Here is a 14779-nt window from a genome sequence, read left to right on the forward strand (position 1 = left end):
GGGGAGGCCGGGGTCGGGGTCGGGGTCCGGGGTCCCGGGGGGCCCGCGGCCGCGCGGAAAGGGATACAGGTCAAGTCCAAGTCGAACCCATCCTCCTGGTAGCGCCTTTTGTTTCTGCTGACGATCTCCTTGATGATGGCTGTCATGTCTGGGAGCCGGTGGCTGGAGAGGAAGGAGGAGAGAGACGGCAGGAGCGGCGGGCGGCGCGGCCTCCTCCGCAGGCTGCAGGCGGCCCCGGGCCTGGCGGCGGGCGGCCCTCGCGCGGCCGGGGCGGGCGTCGGCGGCGGGGCCTGCGCGCGCTCAGGCGGGATGGCGGCCGCGGGCCGGGGCGGCGCCGGGGGGCCGGGCGGCCGGGCGGCGGCGGGGGGCAGGCTCTCGGGCGGCCCGGGGCCCTGCGCGCGCCGCCGCCGCCGCCGCCGTGGTGCGGGCGGGAGCGGGGGGGGCAGCGGGGCGCCGGCGGCCGCGGCCCCCTCCCCGGAGCCGCCGCCGCCCGGCCGGGCCCGCGGCTTCCACGGTCCCCCGCGCGGGGCGCCGAGCGACGGGAGCACGGCTAGACGCGGGCGCGGGGGCGCGGGCGGGGGCGCGGGCGGGCGCGGGCGCGGGCGCGGACGGGCGCGGGCGCGCGCGGGCGGGCGCGAGGGCGGGGGCGCGGGCGGGCGCGGGCGGGGGGGCGAGCGCGAGCGCGAGGCCGAGGCCGAGGCCGAGGGCGGGCCGCCCGCCGCTGCCGCCGCCGCCGGCCGGCCGGCTCCCCGAGGGCGCTGCCCCCGCGGCTGCTCACGGGCGCTGAGAGGGGCTCTGGGCCGCGGCCGCCGCCGTCTCTCATCTCCCTCCCTGAGCGCGGCCTCGCCTCTCCGCGGCGCAACTCTCAAACTTCCATCATGGCTGCAGCTTCCGAGACGAGTCCGCCGAGCAGCGCGCACGCCCGCCCCGCCGCGTATCCTGCCGCGGCGCACAAAGAGTCCCGCCACATCACCGCCGCCCCCGCCCCCGCCCCCGCCCCCGCCCGCCGCCGCCGCCGCCGCCGCCGCCGCGAGCCCGGCGCCCGGGAGCTCGGGGGGAGGTCGGGGGGCGGGGGGCGGGGGCGAGGGGAGAGGCGGGGGGGGGGCCGGAGAGGGGGGCGGGGGTGCGACCGCCGAGCATGCCCAGTGCGAGCGGCCCCCGGAGCTGCACTTGCCGCGGCCGCTCCTGCAGCGGCGGGCGGGGGCGTCGCGGACCCGAGTCCGAGGTCGCCGCGCACCGGGGGGCGCAGGGGGGGCGCAGGCGGGGCCAGCGGACTCGGGGCGCCCCTCTCCCGCCCGCAGCGTCCTGTGTCCGCCCCGTGTGCCCCCGCGTGTCCGCTCCCCGCGTGTCCGCTCCCCGCGTGTCCGTCCCTCGCGTGTCTCCCCGTGTTCCCCGTGTCTGAGCACGAGGAACACCCCCACTATTGCCTCGCGTGTCCATTCCCCCCGTGCCTGCTCCCCGCGTGTCGGTGTGACCACGAGGGGCACCCCCACTGTGTCCCCACGCGTGTCCAACCCCCGTGTGTCTGTTCCCCCCGCCCCTCCCGCGCTGGTGTGAGCACAAGGAAAACCCACATTGTGCCCCCCGCGTGTCCGTTCCCCGCGTGTCGCCGTGAGCACGAGGAACACCCCCATTGTGCCCCCGCGTGTCGGCTGACGCCGAGGAACACCCCCCATTGTGTCTCCGCGCGTGTCCCCGCCCCCGGCTCGCTCCCGCCGCCCCACCCCCGGCCGCCGCGGGCCCAGGACCCCAGGGACGGGATCCTCCCCTCGGGGCGCCTGCTTCCCGCTCCGCGCGGGGCCGGGCTCCGGGCTCCGGGCTCCGGGCTCCGGGCTCCGGGCTCCGGGCTCCGGGCTCCGGGGCCGCCTGGCCCCGCCCCCCGCGGGCCGCCGCGAAAACCCGGCCGGCTGGATCGCCGCGGGCCGGCGGCGGCGCTCCGCGCGTCGGGCTGCGCCCCGGGCCCGAGCCAGGAGTCCGGGCCGGGAGGGAGCGCCGGCCCGGCGGGTGGGCGGGGCCGAGAGGCTTCGAGGGGCGGCGGAGGGCTCCGCGGGCCGCGGCCGGGACTACTTTCAGGGGCGGTCACGTGTGCCCCTAGTTGGGGAACTTTCCAAATTCCCAGTCCCCGAGGAGGGTCGGGGGCGGCCGGCGAGCGGCGGCGATGGGCCGGCGAGCGGCGGGAGGGCGGGCGCGGCGCCGGGGGAGCTGGTTACACAAGCACCCGCGTCCACGCACGTGCCCCCCCGCGGCCCCGGCGCGCTCGCGTGCTTCCCGGGCGGCCGGACAGCCGGGGCCGGTGGCTGCAGAGCCGGGGCCGGCCTCGCCCTGCGGCGGCTGCGCTGCCCTGCGGCGGCTGCGCCCGGGCCCGGGGACTGTCGGATGCGCCTCGCTGCGGGCCCCGCGGGCCCCGCTGCTCGGAGGGTTCGGCCCCGGCCGTGCGCCGCCACAGACCTGCCAAGTGCGCGACGACCCGGGCGGGCGGGCGGGCGGGCCTGGCCTCGGGGGCCGCGCGGGCCCCGCCGCCGCGCCGTGCGCTCCGCGCCTGAGCCCCGGCCGCTCCCATCCACGCCGGCCGAGGGGCGCCGCGCCCGTTGCCCTGCTCGGGAAGCACCACCCAGCGGGCCGGTGGAGCCCAGAGGAGAGGGGCTGGGGGCGGGGCTGAGGCGCCGACCGCGTTGTGTGTCCGGTTAGGCTGCGAGGATGGATCGACCCGCGAGTGAAGGGCAGGGAAGTGACGGGCTGCCCGGGAAGGTCCGCCAGGACGCAGCGGCCGTCCGGAGCGGCTGTCCCCGGCGCACCGTGCTCCAGGCAGCCCAGGAGACCGGAGCCCCACGCCGGCTTGCGGGAGGCCGGGGCCGTCCCCCGGGGCCGCGACTGCTCGCTACGCCTGGGGTGCTGGCGTGTTCACAGCGTTCCTCGGATGGCCCCGGCTCCCTGACACTTTGCACTCGTGTGCGGCCTCCTTTCAGGGGAGCGCCGCAGGAGTTCGCCACCTGCGGGATCCTCGCAGTCGGTGTTGGTCGGAGGCCGCGTGTGTGCGGGCCCGGGTCAGCGTGGGGGAGGGAGAGTCCGCACGTAGAAAAGCGTAGCAGGTGGGGGGGGGGGTCTGGAAAGAGTAGGAGAAGGGCTCCGTCTGGTTTCCAGAAATGAAAGCCCCGTGTGCACAGCCGAGGGTGAGCCAGAGACTGCCTTGTTTCACAACTAAACCGGGACTCCCTGCTCTCCAGCTGTTCCACCGGATTGCATGGTTCGGGAGCTGAGCTGTGCTCCACCGAGTAGCAAATGCTGCTACCTGGTGGGGGATGGGAGATGAAGAGCAGGTTAAAGGAAGGGAGGTCGGCTGCGGAAGGTAAAACTTCGCACCCGTGTTTCTCAGGTCGCTGATCCCGTCCCAGGGTCCCTGCCATTAGTACGCCCTCCCCTGCCCCTCCCCGGGAGCCTGCCCTACCTGGGGAGGAGTCTGCGATGCTCTGAAATCCACTTCCCCGGGAGGAAATGGGCCCAGTGCTGCGCGTTGGAGGCGAGGAGAGAGGATGCTTTTTCATTCCCCTGGCACAGAGTTCTTCGGGGGGCGGGGAGGGCGCGCCCCCCGGCACTGAAGCGCGGGCCTAGGAGGTTGGCCCACAGCACTCCCGCTGGCAGGGGGAGGAAAACGGGACAGGAGTTTCGCTGCTTCTCTGAACATGAGCCCCCCTCCTCCCCAGCACTGAACCAAAGGATCACTGGTGTCGACAGACATTTGGTCAGCCAGACAGTAAGAGCAGGTAGTTATCAGGAATTAACTGAATTAACACCGCCGCCCCCCCCCCCCCCCGCCCAGTGTCACATAGGTTCCTCAAGGAAATTTCAGTTTTCGATTTTTGTTTCCCTTCACATCGTCCTGTACTCAGGGGATCCCCTTACCCAAGTGGTAGAGCTGAAAACTCTTAAATAGCTGACTCTACCTGGCGTACAGGTGGTTTAAAATTTCAACTTCAACTGCGGACATCTGCTTGGCCGTACAGGTATTACAAGACATTGGTTTCCAGGCACTTCAGTCCTTTACCTGTCTGGATTCAGACGGCCCTAGGGAGAAACAGAAGCTTGTAACAAAGGGGGAATTATATAAAGCTTCGGGGAGGCTAACTATGCAGAATAATTAGTAAACACGATAAACCAGCTTTAATTATAGTTTCTAACAGTTGATTCCAAAACTATATTGTTACTACACCCAAAGGATGTCCAAAGAAAATAGCTTTCTTATTTTCTTTGGTAAATGAAATGACCAACTTGATGTGAGTGATACAAATAGTTGATGTGCTTTTTGGAGGTTCTGCTGCTAAAATGTCTTTTGCTGAACACTGATTGCTATAATGCCTTCCTCGTCTCCCACACACTGACCTTTCAAATAGAGATCTAAATCAATGGCTTTAATTTTTAAGCAATCTTTTCTATTTTTATCTGTTTAACCACTGTTTTCCTAAATAATACAGAATGGAAAAAAATATAATAATTACTGGTTTGAATTTAAACCACCCTATTCTTCCAAGGGTCCAAGGCTTTTCCCCTTATTTCATTTATCCTGATTATAAATGTCACGGTTCTTTTGAATAAAGATGCTTATTAGTCCAAGACATTTCTCCAGAAGGCACTTCTCCGGAAGGCGCTACAAGTAACCATATCCGAAAAAAGAATTTTTCCCTTCTTATCTGTCAGCCCTCCTGGAGCTGTTGCACAGGGCACTTGGGTCTCCCATCCCGGCAGAGAGGTGTGCCCTAGGAAATGATCGCTCTCAGAGAAATGAGGGTGGGGGTATTCCGGGAGAGCCGCGGAGTGGAACAGGCGCTTGCTGTGTCCAAGATGCATTCAGAAATTGTGACGTGGGCCAGAGAGTGAAGGAAGAGACCTAACGTGACAAATCCGCTTCGACTGCTTTACTTTCCAACCTAACACTGGCTACTGGACATTGTACTCGGGTCCTTTTAGTATTAACTCCAATGGTCCTATGGAATACATATTCTGCTTTTGCCTCTTCCACTAGAAAAAGGTGCTAATTTGTACCTGCCAGTAGGTTTTGGGGCACTTGCCAGGTGCTTCCCAGAGGGGCCCTCTTTTGTGTAGCCACGGGATGGACATGGAGAAGGAGTCAAGGCTGCCCTGTGCCTCACTCCTACAAATCTTGCCCTTCACAGCATCCTTCTGGCTTCCGGGGCATCAGTGTTTCTGAAAATGAAGAGCACCTGTTTGAAGGAGAAAATGAGACAACTGTTTAAAGTATCTTTTTTGTCTACCTCTTTCATGATGTGACATCTTTTATCTCCATCCTTTCATTTAATTGTCCAATCAACAAATATTTGGGCTAATTATGTGCTCATTCTGTGCACAGAGCCATGACCATGGCATACAGGGTCCAGCCTTTACGGAAAGGAGTCTCCGTGAAACTCCGCTTCTTTACCTGACATTGTTTCTGCCTCCTCACAGCCCCTGGGAGGAGGTTAAGGCAGTTGGAAGAACCCTGACGTTTGGTAATGGCTTCAGTTATCTTTTGCTGCATGACAAGCCACCATAAGCTCTGTAACTTAAGACAACCACGACCACTTCTTTGCTCACATTTCTGCAGGTGGAAAGGGCACAGCTGGGCAGTTCTGCTTTCCCAGGATGGCAGCTGGGGTCAGACACAGTGGCCCGTAGCTGTGAGTTTGGTCACTGAGGCCAGAATGGCCAAGATGCTACCCCCGCATCTGACACTTAGGCTGGGCCAGCTGAAGTGGCTGGCGGCCCCCTCTCTTCATGTGATCGCTCATCATTCAGTGGGCCAGTCCCAGCCCCTTTATGCTCCCAGCCTCTTTACAGCCTGGATCCCAAGAAAGAGAAAGCAGAGGCAATAAGGCCTGCGAAAGCCACGGTGTGGAAGCCCCAGAAGGTCACTTCCATTTTATTCTCCTGGCCAAAGCCCATCACAGGGCCAGCCCAGATCCGAGGGGCAGGAAAGAGACCACACTTCCGAATGGAAGGAGTGCCTGTAATGGGAGGAACTATCAGCAGTCCTATTGGGAAACACTCTATCATATCCCACCCTTTGGCCACGACACTACACACACACACACACACACACACACACACACACACACACACACACTCTCCCCCCAAATTATCGTTCTGTGCAGCACTGGCTCTAAGGTCCAGGATCTAATGACACACACTGGGCCCTAGGAGTGGCTGAGGCCTTTTAGATGCTGCTCCTCTTCCTCTGGAGACCTGTGAACCACACGACATACAGCGCCCAGACAGGGATGAGTCAACTACGATGGACACGTGTGTTCAGAATGGGGGAAACAAGGCACGAAGCAGCCACCATCCATAGCAGTTCTGAAAGTCACCCTCACTCTGCAGACCCAGACCTCCTCGAGGGTCTGGTTCTTCTCCCTGGGAGCCGCTTCCCGAACCACAGTTACTGGCTCCGGGCTCCAGGGTGCAGGCTATGACCTTGGAGGCTCCAGTTTCCATAAGCAAGTAATTGCCTGCCCTCTGGCTGAACAGCTCTCTCAGGCTGGGTCCTTTCCATTGAAAGTCGGGAGCCTGGTGGCATTTTATTTTACATTCTCAACAGTCTCTTTCTTCTCTAGTCCAGGCCGGTGGGGATCTCATCAATAGAGCTGTCTTCAAAATTGTGTGGGTTTTCTGTGACTCTTAGTGGAGTTTCCTTCTTGCCCACAACTATGCCCATAAAGCAACATCTGTAATTCTTCCAAAGACAAACTTCTGGGCCTTGTTGAAGCAGCTACTGTTGGACTCCCCTGAAGATTCTTCTTAAAAGCCCTTTCGGCTAGACAAGAGGGTCTATGAGACAACATCTTAACATGTTTAGAGGCTTCAACATAGTCTTGATTGGATTTTTACCTTGAGGCCACATTTCACAGGCAGGCCCCTGAGGCCATTTCTTCCCTTGAAACTATGGCTGACTACAGAGAATCTCATTGGCTCTGTTTCCTCTACATGCTGCTTGAAAACGGAATAGTGGGGGATCCCTGGGTGGCGCAGCGGTTTGGCGCCTGCCTTTGGCCCAGGGCATGATCCTGGAGACCCGGGATCGAATCCCACGTCGGGCTCCCGGTGCATGGAGCCTGCTTCTGTCTCTGTCTCTCTCTCTCTGTGTGTGTGTGTGTGTGTGTGTGTGACTATCATAAAAAAAAAAGAAAACGGAATAATGCCTTTTCTAAGGCATCTCTCTCTTGTAACAACACCATCACACATCACTAAAGGAAGCCAACCGATACTCTGAACATGCAGCTTGGAAATCGCCTTCGCCAGATCTGCAACCTCATTAGGTACGTATTCCGTCTTCCGTGTCTCACTGCACGCAGCAGCTGCCACACATTTTGCCGCTGCTTAGCCCCACTTCTCCAGCCTCCAGGACAATTTCCTCACTACCCCTGGAGCCTCCACTGGGAGAGTCCTTCCCAGACGGAGGAGATACATCAACTAAGTGCAAACACAGGGCCCTGGGCTGGATTCTGAAACAGGAAAAGAGCATCACCAGAAACGCTGGCAGAGTTCATACAGGGCTGTAGCTTATGTTGATTTCTGGGTGTTGATCATTACTCTGTGGTTAATGCATTTATTACTGTTAGGGCAGCTAGGTGCAGAACACACATGAACTCTGTACCATTTTTACGACTTTGGTGTAAGTCTAAAATTGTTTCAAAATAGAAAGTAGGGCAGCCCGGGTGGCTCAGTGGTTTAGCGCCACCTTCAGCCCAGGCGTGATACTGGAGACCCAGGATCGTGTCCCAAGTCGGGCTCCCTGTGTGGAGCCTGCTTCTCCCTCTGCCTGTGTCTCTGCCTCTGTGTGTGTGTGTGTGTGTGTGTGTCTGTGTGTGTGTGTCTTTCATGAATAAATAAAATCTTTTAAAAAATAGAAAGTAAAAAATAGCTAGTTAACTTAAAAGAGAGAGAGAGAGTTCCCTCATCACCTCTCCAACCTCTACCCAATGCTTGGTCCCAAAGCCAACGCCACGTGTCTTAGATTCTTTTTAAGCCAACAGCCAACTTTCAGACATGGATTTCCGTTATTTATTATGCATAATACACCACCCCCGAAACGTGGCAGCTTACAACAGCATCGACTGTTTTCTCACTCGCCATTCTGCACTAGGGACAGAAAACAATGATGACAGCTTGTCTTTCCTTCATGTACTGTTGGCTGGGGTGGCTTGACTGGGGCTGGAGGACCCATAATGATATCAAGCACGGGGCTAGGGCCCAGCTGGAGTGCCTGAAATAGTGAGGGGCTGGGCCTGTCTCCCTCCTTAGGTCTCACTGCCTCCATGAGGCCTTTGTCTTCAGCACTGTTGTCAGTCTTCCTTATCATCCAAGAAAGCAAACACTAAAGTTGCCAGGTCTAGGCCCAGAACTGGAATAGCATCATTTTTGCCGCATTCTATTGACCAAAGCAAGTAATGGAGCCTGTCAAGATTCCAGGGAGGAGAAAGAGACTACTAAGACTCTACCTCTTAGTAGGAAGCATGGAGAGAGCGTAATTGCTGGTGGCCCTCTACCACCATGACCACACCCCACTCCCCTAGAAATGTCTCCTTAAAACAGACAATCTTCCCTGGTCAATTCTTCCTAGAACCTCCATCATTTAAGAATCATTGCTATCCGGGTGCCTGTGTGACTTGGTCGGTTAAGCATCTGACCCTTGATTTTGGCTCATGTCGTGATCTCAGGGTCCTGAGATCCAGCCCTGCGCTGGGCTCTGCACTCAGCGGGGAGTCTGCTTGGGATTTTCTCTCTCCCTCCCCTTTGTTCCTTTCCCTATTTGTGTTCTCTCTCTCTCAAATAAATAAATCATAAAAAAAATCATTGCTATCATGATAATTTGATTAACAACTGTTTTCTGTTTGTCATCTGTCTTGCTCTCTAACCCTGTAATTTTTTCACTGGCTCTCCCCTCTGTGTTACATGCATATTTCTACTCTAGGATTAATACGTGCTATAAAATTATTCATGAAAATTCAGTGAAATAAAACAGAAGTGATAATACATATATCCATGTTTGCATAAATCCATGGAAAATATCGGAAAGGATAAATGAGAAGATATCACTGCTTATCTCTGTCTGCAGGATGGGGAGGGAGGGCGTCAGGGGGAGAACTTCTCTTTCCACTTCTTCCTTTCTGTATGGGTTGAAAGTTCTTTACAATGATGGCTTAGTGTTTTCATAAGGTAAAAAAAAAAATGATTTCACCCAATAGAAGAATTGAGTCTAAAAATCAACAAATGTCCATCATCAGAAAAATATCAACTAGACCAGGGAGACAGCGCAACCCTGATTTCATTTTTAAATAAATGAGCACGCTAAGGAAGTTCTAGCATTTAAGGCTGAATGCGTGGTCAGTGTCTGCTGCACCACAGAAATACGTGAGAATATCTGTCATACGTGGTGTCTAGTGTAGTGGACATGCTGTACCTGACCCTGAGTACCCCCTCTCCACAGATCTACGGTTTCCCCTCAATCTACTCTGACTTTTCATGCTATTTAATAATAGCATGAAGCTATTTGCTTATTGCTTTGAAGCAGTTGCTCAAAGAAAATATCAGAATTACTCTTCCAGTATCACAGTACAACCACTACACAGAGCAGTGGCCGACTATTTGAGGATCCAAGAGTATAAGAGCTAGGAGAAACCTCAAAAGTCCCTTAGTTTACCAATCCCATTTTACAAATGATGACCGGAAGCCCAGAGGGTTTATATACCCAGATTATGTAGCTTCTCAGTGAGGGACCCTGGATCACAGCCTGGGTTACTTCGTGAATAAAGCTGGGAAGAAAACCTCATTTTGATGAAAACCCAAACACGTTCATTAGAGAGAAATTTGGCTAGAGAGAGCTTTTATTAGTATTCTCAAGCCTCGGACAGGCGTGAGCAAAGGGAGCAAGAAGCCTCCCTGAGGATCCGAAATAGGGTCTAGTACAGAGGAGACGGGGGTGAGTAAACAATATGATTAGTGACGCTCAGGGTCTCCCCGTGAAGTGGGGCGGTTCTCTAGACCAGATCAGGGCTCCACAGATCAAACACCAAACCACGAATTGCTACACGTTGCCCATTTGCTTCTCCTCCTCATGCCAGGACCACTGGAGCATCTCCCAAGGGCGTCAGGGAGGCAGCCCTTTACATGTGGATTGAAAAACAGAAGAGGGAATGCCTAAAGCTGCCGGGAAGAGAAGGAACACCGCCACCTGCTGTAGGGCCAGCGGCAGTGTAAACGGAGCAGCTCACAGTCAGGCAGTGTAAACGGAGCAGCTCCCACACCCCAGAACCCACCTCCCCGCACACGGGAATGCTGGATCCCACCAGGCCAGCCTGCCCCCACAGGAAGGTCAGTCTGTTCCTGGTAGGAGAAACCCTGCTTGCCTCTCTCCCACTATTGACTCCTATTAGTTCTGAACTCTTCCCTAAAGCCTAAACCTCATAAAAAAAAATAAAATAAAATAAGGGATCCCTGGGTGGCGCAGCGGTTTGGCGCCTGCTTTTGGCCCAGGGCGCGATCCTGGAGACCCGGGATTGAATCCCACGTAAGGCTCCCGGTGCATGGAGCCTGCTTCTCCCTCTGCCTATGTCTCTGCCCCTCTCTCTCTCTGTGTGTGTGACTATCATAAAAAAAAAAAAAGCCTAAACCTCAAAATAATAAAATATACTTGGCTGAGGCTAGATAAAAAGGATATTGGGGGGGGGGAGCAATACGAGCAAATTTATTCAAGAGTTTCACTTGGTGCAGAATTCCCAGTGGCTCACTCACACACTTCCCCAGATAAATGTCTTTTTTTTCTTTACTCTTCCCATTTCTTCCTCTTCTATTCTTTTTTTTTTAAGATTTTTTTAAAGGTTTTATTTATTTTAGAGAGAGAGAGAGAGGGAGGATCTCAAGCAGACTCTGTACTGAGCATGGAGCCTGAGGCAGGGCACCATCCCACAACCCTGAAATCATGACCTGAGCCAAAATCAAGAGTCAGACGCTTAACTGACTGAGCCACCCAGGTGCCCCAAGATTTTATTTTTTTAAAGTAATCTCCACACCCGATACGGTGCTTGCACCCACACCCCTGAGATCAAGAGTCACACGCTCCACTGACTGAGCCAGCGAGGCGCTCCTTCCTCTTCCATTCTTACACAAATACACGTCCCCTGAAAGGACAATTGCAAGAGAGGGCTGGGACCAGAATGATCCTTTGTATACAGCCCTGGTTCTCCCAGGTGGCCGAGGACTGATGTTGGTGTCCTCCTCAGAAACTTAGGTTGAAACTAACCCCAAGGTAATGGTATTAGGAGGTGGGCCTTTGGGAGGTGATTGGGTCAGAAGAGTGGAGCCCTTACACGTGGAGAAGTGCCCTTAGACGGGAGGCCTGGGAGGGCACCCTTTCCTTCCCCAGGCCCGGTGAGGTTCCCTGGGGGAGACAGCCATCCAGGATTCAGGAAGCTCGCCCTCGCCAGACATAGAACCCGATCCTGCAGGCAGGCTGATGTTGGCCTTTCGGCTTCCCAAACTGTGAGAAGCACATTTCCGTTGCTTAGAAGCTACCCAGCTCTTAGTTGTCTCAGCCCCAATGAGCTACACCCTCTTCCTTCCATCCTTTTCTTGCCCTCTTTCTTGCCATCCTTGCCAGTCTATTTCCATTTTCCTCCGACTGGCCTCTACATTTCAAGATTCTCCTTAATGGGGCATCTGGGTGGCTCAGTCGTTGAGCACCTGATTCTTGATCTTGGCTCAGGTGGCGATCTCAGGGTTGTGAGTTCAAGCCCTGGGACAGACTCCACACTGAGTGTGGATCTTGCTTAAGATTCTCTCTCTCCCTCTGCCCCTCCCTCCACTGATCCCCCTCCCTCTCTCTCTTTCAAAAAAAAAAGATTCTCCTTATTAATATAGTGATATGGCTATAAGACAAGTGGGAAGGTGACATTTACAGCACTGCCAAGTTCCACAGCTCCAAGGGCCGTGCTTCCCATTGTATGTTATGCCATTGCTTCATGCCCTTCGATTTTTCGACCACATGAATATAGTATCCTTAATTTACATTTAATGTTTTAAACCTAACCTAGTGGCCCAATGGGGGGTGGGGCGGGGGCAACCATTTAATTTCCATGATTCTACTTAATGACAGAGCAGTTCTAGATCCTAGGCATTGAAACCTTCTTGTTAATGATGTCTTAGGATTAATGAGGTCAAAAGGTACTCTCGTTGTGATTGAGATTTTTCCATCTTGCAGCAACTTCAGAAAGAACACCATAGAAAAACCTAACGTCAGACCTAGCTTAGAAGGGAAATTTTATCTTTTCTAAATATGATAGACAGTTCTCTTTGGTGGAGGTTTGCTACTTAGTCACACTTAAATGTGTTGCGCTTCTTAAAAGATGTACAAGTTTTACATTTCAGGAAGCTCTAGAGGAAAAGGAGGTCTATAAGGAACAAGTCGTGGTACTTAACAATTAATTTGGGAATACTTGAAACCCTCAACATAAGTTTTATGAAGCCTGGGAACTTGGGAGGAGGCACAAAGCTAGTGGATAGAAACAGTCTATTTTTCTAAGGAGAAAACAAACAAATCCCTGTTGACTTAGCTCTGAGACTTAAGTCTTATCTGAAATTTCTTTCCTGGGCATAGTACCTTGGTCTTGGCTGCCTTGCAGGGTGCAGTGCCAGGCCACTGGCTGCTGTTGCTCATAGGACCACCGTCTTCCTTGTTCACCTGTTGAAGCAAGTAGAAGGAGGCCTTAATTTGGATGTGCCTCATTATTAATGTGTTCTTATAGACCTGCTAACTGTATAATATCTTATTACTTTATTATTAGGTTTTACCAAGATTTTTAAAATAACCTTTAACTGTAAAATACGATGGTCTGCATTTCAAATCCTGTTTATTTTACAATGTTGAGGCAATTATCCTGTTAACGGCAACTTTTCTTTATGATCTGAATTTGGCACATTAAATCTTCTGTTTTTAAAATAGAATTCTCCTGCCTGAGGATGGCCATTATTCTCTTTTTGAAATGTACTGTCCCTTTTAACTATATCCAGAAATTTGCCAATCAGGGAGCCTGGGTGGCTCAGTGGTTGAGCGTCTGCCTTCTGCTCAGGGCGTGACCCTGGGGTCCCGGGATCAAGTCGGGCATCAGGCTCCCCACATGGAGCCTGCTTCTCCCTCTGCCTGCATCTCTGCCTCTCTCTGTGTGTCTCTCATGAATAAATAAATAAAATCTTTAAAAAAAAAGAAATTTGCCAATCAGAAAATCTTGCCCTAAGAATAAGCTATATTAGTAGCTCACTTACCTTGGTAGCTGGATTGGCTTGGGTTTCCTTTGAGATGCTAGGTCAAGCAGTCCTGACCTCTAGTTCTCCAAAGTGCACAAAATGTTTTTAATAATCTTCTCCAGTAGACATCTGTTTATTTCACAATGAACAATTAAAGGCATTTCTGCTTCAGGGCACAGAATGCAAACCAAGTGCAGTGCTGTTTTTACACCACCTTGGTTGATGTGGACTAAGGATGCCCTTTAAAAGAAAGAAAGTTATGAATAAAAATACTTTCAGAGGTTGTCCCAAAGCAAATTATAGAGAGGAATTAAATCTCATAGGTCTCTGGTGGGTTACCACTCATTGGCCACCAGTTATTTAAATGCAATGACTGTGGATTTTCCCAAAGTTCGAAAACTCCACTGACTCACATATGGGAATCTTCAGAGGGAACTTATCCCGAGTCCTTGAGAGGCAGAGCAATGTCCCCGGCAACACACAGCGCAGGAGACTCTAACACTAGCAATTCTACTGCTGAGTATATAAACCTCAGAGGAGGAGTTTCAAACTGTGTGAGAACTGAGACACTCTGATGGTTTCCAAGGAGTAATTCCAGATCCTTACCTTCCATGTATATTCCTACCTAAATCTGAACTAGCTGAGAACCAGTGTAGTCAAATACCCCATGGTTCCTAATCCCCACCTCCCATTCATAGTAGCCCTTTCTCTCTCTTTAAAAGACAAAGGCCACACCTGTCTTCTCTATCTGAATGCTTAAGGATATATTGCCCCCAAGGGTAAAAACCTGCAAGAAGCTAAAGAGACAATCTGAAATAATAAGATTAATATTGAGAAGCTGAATGGGTCTACTGACTAACACTTTCGAAGCTTAACACTTGTTTCCTAGTGAAATTGAAGGAAGACCTAAGCAAACCCGCTCATTGATAAAATCATTAAAAATACACCACTAAGTGATGCGGGCCATATAATGTGGAAAGCTTTCAAATAATGAATAACATCACTTACTCACTTTTTCCAACCGTTATTTACTCATTTCTGTGAATGATATTCCTCCGTGTTTATAATATAAAAGCAAAAACTGGAGGTAAACTGACGCTGAACTTGTCTTCTTCTAGAAATTAGTAAAATTCGTTCACATATGCGAACCGATTTTTTAAAGTTCCAATGATTTTTTTATGTCTCATAATGATAAACATTTAAAAGCGTTTAATTGGTTGATTATGAACTAAAAATAATAACTCAGAAAAATTTTTAACACTTTGGAGTATCGTGGTCAAAAAAACGTAATGAAATTTAAGTTTATACATAAAATTTGTCATAAAGAAATATGGTAAAGTGATCAATAAAAGACACACATAAATGTATGTTACATTCAGATTAAAATCTGACACAAGTATAAAGTTCAAGTCCCACTGTAAGAGCCTTGTTCACCTTGTTAATGTTTGATGCATAATGGTGTCAGATCAGTATGGTATTTATATGCCATTGG

The 14779-nt window shown here is 53.1% G+C and overlaps 1 protein-coding gene across 1 annotated transcript in view; it reads right to left on the reverse strand.

The window, feature by feature from the left end:
• The window catches only part of PTEN (phosphatase and tensin homolog), an 88448-nt gene extending 88169 nt beyond the window's left edge, over positions 1-279 (reverse strand). The window contains exon 1 of the mRNA XM_055322033.1: positions 68-279. Coding sequence (XP_055178008.1) covers positions 68-146 — 79 coding nt within the window. The 5' untranslated portion in view covers positions 147-279. The remainder of the gene's footprint in view (positions 1-67) is intronic.
• Between the last annotated feature and the right edge of the window lie 14500 nt (positions 280-14779).

Source organism: Nyctereutes procyonoides, unplaced genomic scaffold, assembly GCF_905146905.1.
Source record: "Nyctereutes procyonoides isolate TBG_1078 unplaced genomic scaffold, NYPRO_anot_genome, whole genome shotgun sequence".
Classification (NCBI taxonomy): Eukaryota; Metazoa; Chordata; class Mammalia; order Carnivora; family Canidae; genus Nyctereutes; species Nyctereutes procyonoides.